Source organism: Myodes glareolus, chromosome 5 (genome assembly GCF_982192425.1).
Source record: "Myodes glareolus chromosome 5, mMyoGla1.1, whole genome shotgun sequence".
Lineage (NCBI taxonomy): Eukaryota > Metazoa > Chordata > Mammalia > Rodentia > Cricetidae > Myodes > Myodes glareolus.
This window is the reverse complement of record NC_142030.1, coordinates 72,458,075-72,471,828: the sequence shown is the minus strand read 5'-3', so window position 1 is coordinate 72,471,828 and position 13,754 is coordinate 72,458,075. Positions and strand designations below refer to the sequence as shown.

Sequence of the window (13,754 nt, the reverse complement as noted above, 5' to 3'; positions counted from 1 at the left end):
AGGGAGATGGGGTCTCTCTAGGGTTTGTGCTGTTTGTTATTGCTCTAGACCAATATTATATTGGCCCAATTTTTGTAACTTTGTGCTGAGTTCTCAGCTCAGCAGTGTGAATCTGCTAGCTTTGTTTTTCTTTTCTAGGATTGTTTTTGACTGTTTTAGGTTTTTCTTTGTGTTTCTATGTAAAATTCAAAACCATATTGCCAGCTCTATTCAAATAATCACCAGCTTTTGTATGGTGTTATGTTGAATCAGTAGATCAATTTGGAGAGAATTTCCTTTTTCTCTTTTTCTTTTTCTGAGACAGGTGTTGAACTTGTGTAGCCAAAGACCACCTTGAATTTCTGATCCTCCTCCTTCTGTCATCCAAGTGCTGGGATTTCAGGTGTCAGGTGTGTGTCCTCATACCAGGCTTTGGTAGAAAACTAATCTTTTTCCTTCCTTCTTTCCTTCTTTCTTTCTTTCCTTCTTTCCTTCCTTCCTTCCTTCCTTCCTTCCTTCCTTCCTTCCTTCCTTCCTTCCTTCCTTCCTTTCTTCCCTTTTTTTGGGGGTTTTCCCAGACAGGATTTCTCTGTAGCTTTGGGGCCTGTCCTACAACTAACTCTTGTCGACTCACAGAGATCTGCCTGCCTCTGCCTCCCGAGTGCTGGGAGGTGTGCACATCCACCGCCCAGCTGAGAACTGATTTCTTAATATTAAATCTTTACTCCATGAGTACTGTTCCCCCCAGCACTTACTTAGGCTCAATCATATGATTACTGATTTTAGTTGTTTTTAGTAGAATAAAATGTCTTTCCTTTATCTAATTACAAGTGGTACTAAAAGCTCTTTGGCTGGTGTTGTGACTTGACTCTATAACTGAACTGTTATCTGGAAGCTGTAGTAGATTGAGAGTCTAATATTTAGCTTGGTTTTTCTTCTTTGCTTCTAGTCAGGAATATTCTCTACTTAGTTTCTGCAAGACTCTTGTCACCTGAGTTTCATTTCTGAGTCATAATTATTATGTTTTTTGTGACTCTTGGTTGTATCAACATGACAGTTTCCCCTTTTCTGGCAACACGTTGTGAAGAGGAGAAGTTGCCGTGCTCACAGCCAGCCATCTGAAGCCTGCTGCAGCTGTGCGCTGCCACGTGTGCCCTGCTCTGGCCTTCTGCAGACTCTGCAGTGAGCCTTGCGGTTAGCCCGAAAAAAGACAGTGGCTTTATTTTTATGTTTAATCTTGAGACAAAGAGCATGAAGTATTTTTATACCTTAGGTCAAAGTTACTTTGATTATTCTGTTTTGTATTTGCTGTGGATATTATTATTAGCTACATGGGTTCAGGGTTTCAGTTTTTATATTTAATTTGGAGACCAGGTTTCAAAACAATAGTTTAAAATAGTAAGGAACTTTTTACCATAAAATTAACATGTTGTCTTTTTGCAAAATAATTTTAAAATATTAAAAAACAACTTTGAGCTTTTTTTACTTTTATAACTTACATGTATTAAATATAAAACAAAGCAAGAAAATTATAAACACTCTGGGGAATCAGTTGTACTGAGATTGATACACATTAATAATTAGGAATTTTTGCTGAAATTGTGTATTATTAAAATTTTAAAAATATAGTTTGAAATTCAGGATGTGATGATTGTATATGAATTCTAATTATGTCAAAAATATTTGTTGTCTAGAATCATCTCAGGATGAATCATTATGGAACATTCAGTTTTTCTGAAAAGTAGGCTAAGAAATAGAACAGCGTTGTTGACTGTAACCATACAGTCAAGTATACAGAAAAATTAAGAATTTTTAAAAAGGTTTATTTATTTTTATGCGTAGAAGTGTTGTGTTTTTCCTGCATGTATATAAGTGTCCCATGTACATACAGTGTCCTTGGAGGCCAGAGAGGGTGTCCGACTTATAGGTAGTGAGTGGTGAGCCACCTTCTTAATACTAGGAACTGAACCTAGGTCATCTGGAAGAGCATTTAGTCTGGTTCTTTTGCTGTGATAAAACACTATGACCAAGCCAGGAGGTGGTGGTGCAGTCTTTTAATCCCAGCAGGCCAATCTCCCTCCCACCAGCTTCTTTGTCTGACTTATATTGATGTATTTTCTCATCTAGTCACTTCAACAAGCCAATGAAGAGGTATTTTTATTTCCATTTTGCACATGAGAAAGCTGGAGGTTCAGAAAAGTACTACCAACCGGGAGGCAGAGGTAGTGGCTCTCTATAAGTTTGAGGCCAGCCTGGTCTACAGAGTGAGTTCCAGGACAGCCAGGACTACACAGAGAAACCCTGTCTGGAAAAACCAGTCAACAACCAACCAAAAAACCACTCTGAACAAGATCAGTTTGTAAAGGAAAGGTTTTGTTTAATTGTTACAGAGTAGTCTGTCATTCAGGGCAGTCAGGGCAGGAGCTGGAGGTAGGAACCAATGCAGAGGCCACAGAGGAGCGCTCCTTACTGGCTTATTCTGCCATGGCTTTCTTGACCAGCTTTTTTACACCATCCAGGGCCACCTGCCCACAGGTGACACTGTCCCTAGTGCTCTGGGCCCACTCATGTCAGCCAGTAATCAAGAAAATGCACTACAGACTTGCCCCAGGCAGATCTTCTGGAGACGTTGACTCAGCTGAGAATCTACCCCCCACCCCAACAAATGACTCCAGCTCGTGTCGTGTTGACAGAACTAGCCAGGACAGACAGCAAGTGCTGTCTAACTGCCTGATCCATCTCTCCATCTCCCAAAGCTGAGACCCTTGACAGAGTATTGGTGGGTCATTGCCTTGCGGTCTGGGAACAATTCCCAGTGTTCTAGACATGCTCAAGGGGAGTTGAGCCACGAGATTTTCTCTCTTCTAGTTTTGATTTTTTCCCCCCTCAGTTTCTTCATTCTTGAGTTTTGACTTTTGAGTCTCATCTTGGTTGCCTGATTTGCTCAGGAAGTTTTCTGGATTTGAAACCCCAGAGGTGTTCAATTTCTCTGCCAGGTTTACTCCTCCCTTACTTGGAGAACATCTGAACAGCCTGAATGCTTAGGACAGCCTTGCTTTCTTTCCTTCAGAGGCCTGAAGACACGGTGCTGCAGTCTGTTCGCACTCGCTGGGTATTTCTGTGGAAAGTTTCCAGGAGTAGTGTGCTGTGTGTGCTGTGTGGCTTGTTTTATTACTCAATTGCCCATGGAGTTCTTTTTTGTTTGTTTTTGTTTCAAGACAGGGTTTCTGTGTGTAATAGCCTGGCTGTCCAGGAACTAGCTCTGTAGACCAGGCTGGCCTCAAACTCACAGAGATCTGTCTACCTCTTTCTCCCAAGTGCTACTATTAAAGGCGTGCATCATCTCTGTCCGGTGCCTGTATACTTCTTAATTCTTAAAGTTCACAGCAATGTTCCCAGTTGCGTCTCTGAATCTCTACATGCCTCTTCTACATCTCAGTTACCCAGACTCCAGACTCACTGCATGTAGAAAGTAGAGACCCAGGACACCAAGCACACAGTCTTTATCAAAATTTTCTGCGCGTTATGGATAAAAATGAAAAATAGTAAACTTAATTAGTATTTTTAATATTTAAAGTATTAAAAACTGGAAACTAAGGCCTTTGCTGTTTGTATGAAGAGCTTCCTGGAGGTATAGGCAGTGCTTGCTTTTTTAAAACGCAGGACAAGCACCTTCCTAGGCATGGGGAGGCATTGCGTTCCTTTCTAATTCTGGATGACCAGCAGGCATTTGATACTTTGCTCCATTAGTATCATGAAATATGTCTATAATTTCCTTTGCAGGATTACTTTCTCTGTGACATGTTTGGCCCTTATGTCACAACCAGTTTCTTAAGTTACATCAGTAATTTGGCCGATATTTCATATAATTGGGAAAGAATGAATTCTTTAAAAAGTAGACTTTAGAAAATTGGCCTTTGAGGAACAAATAGCATTAAACATTAAAAATAAAATAAATCCCAGTTAGAGAAAATACTTAATTGTAGTGTGTGTATGCATATATATGTGTGTGTATATGTATATATATAAAACACTGTGTGTATAGGTATATGTATAACAAAATATATGTGTCTGTATATGTATGTATGTAATGAAATGTGTGTGTGTGTGTGTGTGTGTGTGTGTGTGTGTAATGTTTCTAGGGCTCAGAGCAGCCTGGCACAGCATTCCTGAAAACCAGAAGCCATGAAGGAAGAAATGAATAGATTTACCTACATACTTAAAGCTTATAAGCTTATAGTGAAAACACTGCAAACAGAAATTAAAAACTAAAGAAAGAAAGGATAAAAGATATTTACTTATATATAACAGACCATATTTATTGAGTCTCTTTTGACAATAGAAGTAGTCATTAGTAGCGTATAAATAGGCTTTTTTTTCCAGAGTGGCTAATATAAGAAGGTGTGTATCCTTATTAATGCTGGAACTTGAGACTTTTTTTTTTTAACCCAGGAGATTGGCAAACTACAAAGCATCAATCATCTCAAATGTTAAGAGTAAATTGTAAATTGATATCCTGCTTGGTAGTAACTATCAAAATTCAGTATCTCGTCGACTCATCTGTTTCTAAGTGAGCCACAGAAATCACATGTATGAAGGTGACTGTGTCTACACATGTTTTCCTGTCATTCTTCATGTCGTGCACACGGGAGTAAATAAATGTATCCGTACTATTCAACCTTCTGAGGAGCTGGTTCTGGGTGGAAAGGTATGGGCTCCTGAGTCAGGTGACAAGCTTCGAATTCTGAATTCATCATGTCAGCTGCTCGACTTAGGCTTACTTGATTTCCTGGGTCCTGGTTTTCCCTGTGAAGTGAAGTCAGTTGAATCTCCTTCAGAGGATTGTTGAACTAACTAAACTCCTTGATGTATAATAGATAGAGTGTAAAAAATAGTCACACAATAAATATGAGTTACAATTTTACTTTGTTATTAAAGTATTTCTGAAACATTCCAACATGCTGGGGTGGGGGGTTGTCTTAGTTACTTTTGGATGGCCACTGATGAAACATCATGGCCAAGGCAACTTATAAAAGGAAGCATGCTTACAGTTTCAGAGGGTTTTTATCACGGCGGGGAGTATGATGGCAAGCAGACAGGCGTGGGGCTTGAGCAGTAGCTGAGAGTTCACATCTCATCTGAAAGTTGCCTACAGAGAGAAACAGACAGACCAAGCCTGATGTGTCTTTGGGGACCAAAGCACACCCCAGTGACACACCTCCTCCAACAAGGCCACACCTCCTAATTTTTCCCAAACAGTTTCACTAACTGGGGACCAAACATTCAAATATATGAGCCAATATATTTCTCATTCAAACAACCACAGGGGTACCTTGTGTTTTGAGTAAAATATAAAACAAACTTGAGACTAGTGATATAGATAGCAGTAAGTACCTGTTTGTGAATGCAGTTTCTGGATGTAGGTCAGTAACTGTAGAGTGCTTGCTTGTCTCATATGCCTCAGGCGCTGGGTTGGCACACAAACAATACATGTACATATAAATAGGAGAAATCGGGATATCCCTACTGCTATTCATTACCAGGAGAAAGGACTGTTCTGTAAGAGCCATTAAACTGATCTGTGTTCTGTTAAACATTAAAAATAAAATAAAATAAGTCCCAGCTCTTATCTGGGCATGGTAGTGTGTACCTGTAATACCAGTTCTCGGAAGGCTAAGGCAGGAGAGTTGTGGGTAACAGGTCAATGTAGGTTACATAGAGAGACCCCCTGTCAAAAAGAAATGTTTTAAATAATACATGTGCATCTATCTGAGTGTATTAATACATGAATAAATCTAAAGGACTGAAGGCTGGTCTTAATGGTGGTAACTTCTAGAGAGTACGATTCTAGGAGGGAAATCACATTATTAGTTTTTAAAAGAAATTTTAATATGCTTTTCTCCAAGCATGCATTACATTTTCAGTTGTCCACAATTGTGTAGATAGTCCACCTTTTAAATCCTTTTCCTCTAAGCGGTGTCTACTTTCTCTCCCATTCTTTAGTGACTTATTAAGGTTTTTCTGCAGGAACATGCTTACCCAGCTGACGAACTCATGCCTTTAACCTGTAGAGGCCGCGTCCGAGGCCAGGAGCCGAGCCGGGGTGATGTAGATGACGCCTTGGGAAGGTGAGTACGAGCAGAAGGCTCAGCAGGCATGTCAGAGTACCAGGACAGCCTCATTTCTGGGGCCTTCAGAAGGCTCAGCAGGCATGTCAGAGTCGCCAGGACAGCCTCATTTCTGGGGCTTGACCACTTTAAATTCTGTTTTTCACTTGTTTCTGTATCGTGTGTTCATGGTGACATACGTGCCGTGGCAGAGGCCAGAGAACAGTTTTCAGGAGTCAGTTCCCTCCATTGACCACGTGGATCCTGGGGACTGAAGTACTTTACCTACTGAGTCCCCTCACTAGCACAGTTGACCAGGTTTTAAAGAACATCTTAAAAAAGAAAGGAAAAGAAAATCTTCTGTAAATGTTTTATTAAGGTCTTTTATTCTCTTCTTTTTTTAAAAAAGCAACTTATTTCTTAATATCTGATCAATGTTAGCTTATTAAACTGGGTGTAATGTTAAAAGAACTATGTAACTTTGATGTCTATAAAATACATGCGGGCATCATCATGTTCTAAGAGGCCACTACATATGCATCTGTGATATATTTTAATTAATAATTACTAATTTATTTGTGATGCTGGGATTGGACCCCTAACATTGAGCTGTGTTTTGTTTGTTTTAAAAGGAGTCAATGCAGTTTCAATACATCCCCATAGATACCTAGGATGTTTCAGATTGTTGGGTTGTTTTATAGATCACATTGCACTGTACATACATGGAGGAGCTGCTTACTAAAAACTATAGTAGAATGTAGATAATTCTACTTACACATACATGGATGAAGCATTTCAAGTTCTAGTGTTATATGTATCTTGTTACACTTGTTTCTTAGGTTTTCCCTAACATTGATCGATTCTTTGGATACTCTGGTGGTAAGTTCCATTTTTCTTGGACTTGCTTATTTTATAAGTTTCATGATATCCACACTCAAGTAATATAAATGTAACCAGCATACTATGTATGTAATAGAAGCCATAAGAATTTACGATGTTCAAATCTTTACTTCTCAATAAAGCTTGAACTTTACGTAATATGTAACATTGCTGTATTAGGTCAAATTATTGTCAAATACAATCATGTAGCATAGTGGAGATACTCAAGTAATTTATCAAGGTATCGACTCACATCTCCCATGCCTTTGGGTAAGGAGGTTGAAGCTTTTGAAAGAAGGTAATTTGGAAAAATACTTTGTTCTTGTTGTATCAGGATGTATGCCACATGATGCTGAAGTTTTTATGCTGTGCTTACAAGCAAACCTTGTTTTCCCCAGCTGGATTTTGGCTCTCTTTTCCAACCATGTACTATAGAGATCGTGTTAATGAGTATTAGTTTTGGAGTTGTTTGTGGTAGAGGGACGAGACAGTGAGTCAGACACCATGATGCTGAAATACTGTCTTTCCAGTGTATTATCATTGGACCATTAAGACCATCGTGGAATGTGGCATGATTCATGGTCCTCTTTAAGGGCTAAATGTGCACTTTGAGTTAACATTCCAACTGCTGATTAAAACTAAGAACAAAACAAGATAAGGCATCTTTCAAGTAGTAGGAAGTTTTTACTTCCTGATAGTTTTCCTGTATTTTCCCCGCCACACATTCTTAATTTTGAAACAGAAATCTCACCATGTTAGCAGCTTAGAGAGTGCCTCTGATATTCAAAGAGACAAATAATCCACTCAGGTTACAGCTCTTTGATTGTTCTGGCGAGGGTTAGTCCTGCTTCCCTCTGACATTACTATAGCCATGGTGAAAGTGGATTGCTTAGACCTTTCTGCTGTGCTCGAGTTTTGAAAGTTACAACTTCACTTAGCAAAGATGAATAAAAAATGCAAAAGATACTGTTAGATGTCATATTTCTGATTTAGTGGTCCCTGGTTTTTTGCATATCATAGGGAAAAGAGAGAAGATACACAAAATATCCCAGCAGACGTAAGCATATGTTCTGGAGCTGTACAGTCCCTGGGAAGCTACAGCTGTCACCTAGGGGACTGAGGATGTGCTTTATGTGTAACTAGCTGAGGGAGGCACAGGGCTCGGGATGGGGTGGTGAGGAGCAGGAGCAATGAGTGACAACACTGGCGAATGCCGACACTTCTTCCTCGTTCCGGCTCATTCCTTCAGATAGCAGGTGCCCTCTCGTTTCTCTCTTAGTGTCTTAATTTATTTTCATTACTATGGACTTCAGTTATTACTGTTTTATAAAATATTCTCAGGCATAAAGGAGATAAGGTGGTTCTAGACTGCATAACATTCCTACATTTAGAAATCTGTCAACTTCTCTTATTGGGTAACCACAAATTATTATGAATTTAATATTTTTAAAGAGTTAGTTCTCAAGTAATACTATTAATTTTATTACTATAACTATTAATGTTATTACTAGTTCTGCACTAGTAATAACAGCATTATTTGGGATATAATTAGACATACAAATTGAGGGCTGGTGAGATGGCTCAGGAGGTGCATTTATCACCAAGCCAGACAACCTGGCCAGCAGGACCCACATGGTGGAAGGGGAGAACTAACTTATCCAAATTGTCCTCTGACACATACACACACACACTGTGGAATATGTGTGCCTACACACAAACACAGGCATACACAATAAATGAAATACTACTTTATAAAATATTTTATTTCAGTCTTTTCAAGTGGAAATAACCAAAGTAATTACAGATCATTGTAGAATTGGAAATGAACAAATTATTTTGAATCTTTAATCATTTTCTTAAGTATTTTCTTTTGATTTTAAGCGGAATTGGAGAAAAGTAGGGTACTTTTCAAAGATTTTCTTCTACTTAGAGTGGGGGTATTATCTTGCATGCTTTTATCAATGCAAGTATTAGTATTTCTAATTAAATTTGCCTTTTAAATGGTGATTATTTTTAAATCTTGTAATTTAACAATTTGAAAATACTAACAGCACTTGTGGTGATTAGTGTGCAGAACCCAGGCATTTTTATTTTGTTTACAACATAATATGTTAAGTCAGTTTCTCTTGCCATAGTTGGAATTTTAAATTTAAAATGTTCAAAATACTAGTTTCACCTTGTTGTCATAGAATCAGGCACTAAAACATTGCACCTTTAAGTCTGATTACTGTGAAATCTGAAAAGGCAGCAGTTGCCGAAACAGAGTAGAAGCAATGGAGGGAAGGCAGAGGCCCAGACTCACCTTTTGTTACTTGGTAGGAGATAAAGAGACAGATGAAATGGTGAGTCTGTTAAAATTAATTCTGTAGCTGATCATGGGCAATGATAACCTCTGTTTGGAAGTGTGGCATTGGTGCTCCTGTGGTGTGTGTTTGAAGAAGCTTCTGGGCTCCTTGGGAGGGAAGTGTGGCTATAAATTAGAACAGTTCTTAAGAGGGAGACCACAGAGATTAACCAGGTAATAAGAAAAAGAGATGGCCATGGGGAGAGAGCAGTTGTTTCTCATCCAAGTGATGGGAGGGCGCATACTCTGCATTTGCTGCTGTGGGGCTTACGTGCCTTGTGGGACTGGGAAGAGAAACTGGTCAGCTCAGAACCAGGTTCCCATTGACTTTGATTTCAGGCTGTCCTAAATTTTACTTGAATTTTAGACACATACTCTTAGGGAATCGCTCATACTTAGTTAGGATCAGATCAAATTTCAAAAAGTACTGCATTGTCAAACAAAAAGATTAAACAAAGGCAAGCTTCTTTTACTGCATCTAGTCTCTAAATAGCATTTAATCATGTTCCTAGATGGAAAATGAAAGCTGCCTTTGTAATGACAATGACCCCTTTTCATGGAGCTTATTCCAAGAACTCACAGAGGTTTCAGTCGAGTCACGAGTCTAGACTGCGTGATTATTATAGTGATGATATTAAACATTGAAAATCAGTACTTTCGTCAGACATTCTGGCTAAAGTCCTGTACACACATGACCACGTTTAAGAAAATGGCTCTACGGAGTAGGTCCTCCTCCTTCACAGATGAGGAATATGCTCAGAGTTGGAAGTAACTTGACTTGAATCACAAGTCACCAAGGTCAAAGAACCAGAACTCACACCAGGACCTGGCCTTTACCATAACATACTGCTTCTTTTGCCAGTGGGGTAACCGTGGGGTAAGGGTGGCATAGGGTGAAGGCTTAGACTTAGTCAAGTGAAGACAGTACTTTCTTTTGGAGTTGGCAATTTCTTATTTTACACACACACGTGCGTATGTGTTTATTCTGTGTGTATATGTATGTGGGTGCAAGTACCACACTGTTTTACAACTTGCAGGGGTTGGTTCTCAGGGATTAAGTTGAGGTATTCAGGGTTGGCAGCGAGTGCCTGTGTATACCCACTGAGCCACCTCAGCCCCAAAGAGCTTAGTTGCTAAGATGATGCTTGATGAGCAGGATGATGTTTACTTTGGTCCAACTTAGAAGCCAGATCCCAGCAGAGGACCTCTCATGCAGCTCTAGCTGTAGGTCATGGGCAGTATATGCACATATACAAATATGTACAATGTTTAAGGAAGAAGAACTAGAAATAGGAAAAGAAAAAGTTCTCTATATATCCCTGACTGTCATCTAAGTATGAAAAAAAAATTTTTTATCTGAATCACTTGGTTCTAGAAGTTTGTATTTTATAACATGTCATAGTCTTTACAGGCTGTACATTCCTAATCCAACAGCCCCAAATACTTGAATACTTAAAATGCTTGCAATCTATAACATTTTGAGTGGTGCCAACAAAATATTCAGAACCTAAAAATTTTAGATTGATGCATTTTGGGTTTCAGATTTTGGGCTTAGAGATGTCCAGCCTGTATCGAGTCTACGCTGAATTCCTGTGGTATGTCCTTTAGAGCCCTGGAAGTCCGTCAGTGTGTAAAGATGCTCCATTGTTTGCACTTTTCAGTTTTACACAGTATCACATTTTTATAATATACTTAAGGGTATATTATTTTGTTGCGTCATTTTTTCTGAGTCTTCAAGTATGCTAACATTAACTTAGTATCTCATTCTGAGTATAATTTTTTTTCTTGATTTGGTAGAAAAGACTTTTATTTCATTCTTTTCTTTTCCTAGGTATTAAACAAAACGAAGGAATTTGAAGATGCAGTGAGGAAAGTTTTAAGAGATGTTAATTTAGATAATGATGTAGTTGTGTCAGTCTTTGAAACAAACATCAGAGTCCTTGGGTAAGTGTGCAGCACTGAAGCTATAGTGCTAGTGTAGAGAAGCTCCAGCTGATTATTTCTGCAGGTAGTAAAGACGTTTCTTATGCCTAAAAGATAAAATTGTTGGGGGAGGGGCTGGGAAGATGGCTCAGCAGTAAGAGCACTAGCTACGCTTGCAGAAGACCCAGGTGCAAGTCTCAGCTCCCACATGGCCCCTCACTACCAGTGATAGTCCAGAGGAATGTGATGTCTTCTTCTGGCCTCCAAGGGCACTGCATGCATGTGGTGAGCAGACATTCATGCTGCTGAAACACTCCAAAACATAAAGTTTTACAAAATAAATAAAAAGATAGAAAATTTGAAATCCAGGCACAGTGGCTCAGGCTTATGATCCTGGTGCTTTGAAAGCTGTGGCAGAGTAAGAAGTCTGAGAGCAGCCTGACCGCACAGTTAGTCCCTCTCCAGCCCGAGTTAGAGTGAGGCCTCTCAACACTTCCCTTTGCTCAGAAGGTAACATCTGGGCTGTTGTGAGACAGCCATGGGGATAGCCTTGTCTTGTGCTGTAACACACATCCAGTCTTTGGAGGACTCAGATCGCTGCTGAGGTTTCCAGGAGCCTCCACAGTTGGCCGGCCAGCATTAGCCAGGAGCCTCGCAGAGAAGCCAGATGAGACTCAGTTAACAGTCTTGCTCCTCAGGCAGTCAGAAATGCCCTTGAGGGTTAAAGTGTGAGATTATAAAATTAATTCATCCCACCGTTAGGTAAGCTTATATTTGGTAGCTTTTGTAATTTTCTGTCCCATCTCCTTGTCAAAGTGAGTTGCTCTTCAACTAAATGTAAGAAGTTCTTGCTCCTTAGAGATTATTAATCCTTAATGATGATAAAGTGTTTTTAATTTTTAAATTTTATAGTAAGAGTCAAAGATTTCATGGTGATAGAATTAAACTTTAAATTTATTTAAAAAAACGTTTGGCTCATTTGTTAAAATACATGTGATATCTAGGATGTTTTCTGGTTTAAAAACATTTAAGATACTTAAGAATGTTAAGTACTTTACATTAGTTTGTATATTTTTGCATTTATTTATTTGTTGTATTGTGGGGAGGGGCATGCAGGTCAACTTGTAGGAAGGAGTCAGTTCTCTGCTTGTGCTAAGTGTGTTTTGTAGTTTATAGTCTGATCTGCAGCCTTGGTAGCAAGTGCTCTTACCCCCTGGGCCTTTTTCCAGCCCCAATGTTTCTGTTGTTGTTTTTAACATGTTGGCTATGTGATGATAATAGTTTGTTATAAAATGAGTAGCCAGCCAAAAAGAATTAAATTATTCTGTAGCCTTTCCTTATGTTTTGTTTGCATTTTATGGGGGACAAAGGCTCACACCCTCGGGTGTAGCTTGTAAATAAACATGTAATTAAATTACAGGAAATATTTTGTCTCTGATCCTAGGGGTCTTTTAGGTGGACACTCCCTGGCGATCATGCTGAAAGAAAAAGGTGAATACATGCAGTGGTATAATGATGAACTTCTCCAAATGGCAAAGCAGCTGGGCTACAGACTCTTACCAGCTTTCAACACTACCAGTGGCCTTCCTTATCCCCGAGTAAGTCACTGTGAGCAAGCGACTCTCTTGACACGTCTGTGTCGTTTACAGGATGAATTCCTGTTATCAGAGGTGTTCCTCTCCCGCATGAAACTGGAAAAAGATGCATCAAAGCTGGCAGCAAGGCTATATTGATGTATTGGCTAATTTACATTTGAGTGATGTGAAGATTAGATTATCATAAGCTTTCCTTGGCCTCAGTGTGTCTGTAGATCTGCTGCAGAAGGAGGAGACAGACTGCAGTGTGGGCCAGAGTTGTTGCTGCTGAAGCGGCTGTGAGAGTAGGAAGGTGCTACTCTCCCAGGAGAGGGAGGTGTGGAGGAAGACATTCAGGAGCAGGCGTCCTGCAGCAGGCAGTGTGAGAAAGCAAGCATAAGAAAAGCTCCAGAACGAGGGCTGTGTCTGGGCGTGACCCTTCCAGCCTGTGGTGGGCAGACTAAGGGAAGGGGGCTGCAGTGTGGGCCACTTACTCCTCAGTATCTTAATGTGGTTATTCTCAGGCTTATTATACAGTGCACTTGGGAAAATAGTATTACTAAAACATTTTTTTTTATTAAATTGCATTCAAAACTTTTGCATTCTCCCTGCTCCATTGAGTGTCCCTTAACATTGAGAAATCTTTATAGCTTGGCAGTAGACTGTCTGGTGTTCTCTGATAGACCTAGTTACTTTTGTATTGCTGTGACAAACACACATAACATAAAACTAGAAGGGTTTAGTTAGGTTTATGGTTTCAAAGGGTTAGAGTCCATCACACCTGAGTCTTCAGGCATGGCAGCAGGAACGGCTGAGAGCTCACGTCCCACACTTCAGGTGGGACGCAGACAGCACATAGGGACGGTGGCAGGCTTTTGACTCTTCCCAAGCTTAGTCCTGTGACAGGCCTCCAACAGGACCACACCTCCTAATTCTTCCCAGATAGTA

At 39.7% G+C, this 13,754-nt stretch overlaps 1 protein-coding gene across 2 annotated transcripts in view; it reads left to right on the top strand.

Moving 5' to 3' along the window:
• Positions 1-13,754, top strand: part of Edem3 (ER degradation enhancing alpha-mannosidase like protein 3) — a 61,947-nt gene that overhangs the window by 9,129 nt on the left and 39,064 nt on the right. For both annotated transcript variants that reach the window (XM_048431061.3, XM_048431060.3), the window contains exons 3-6: positions 6,007-6,107; positions 6,926-6,965; positions 11,141-11,253; positions 12,677-12,830. In XM_048431061.3, coding sequence (XP_048287018.2) covers positions 6,007-6,107; positions 6,926-6,965; positions 11,141-11,253; positions 12,677-12,830 — 408 coding nt within the window. The remainder of the gene's footprint in view (positions 1-6,006; positions 6,108-6,925; positions 6,966-11,140; positions 11,254-12,676; positions 12,831-13,754) is intronic.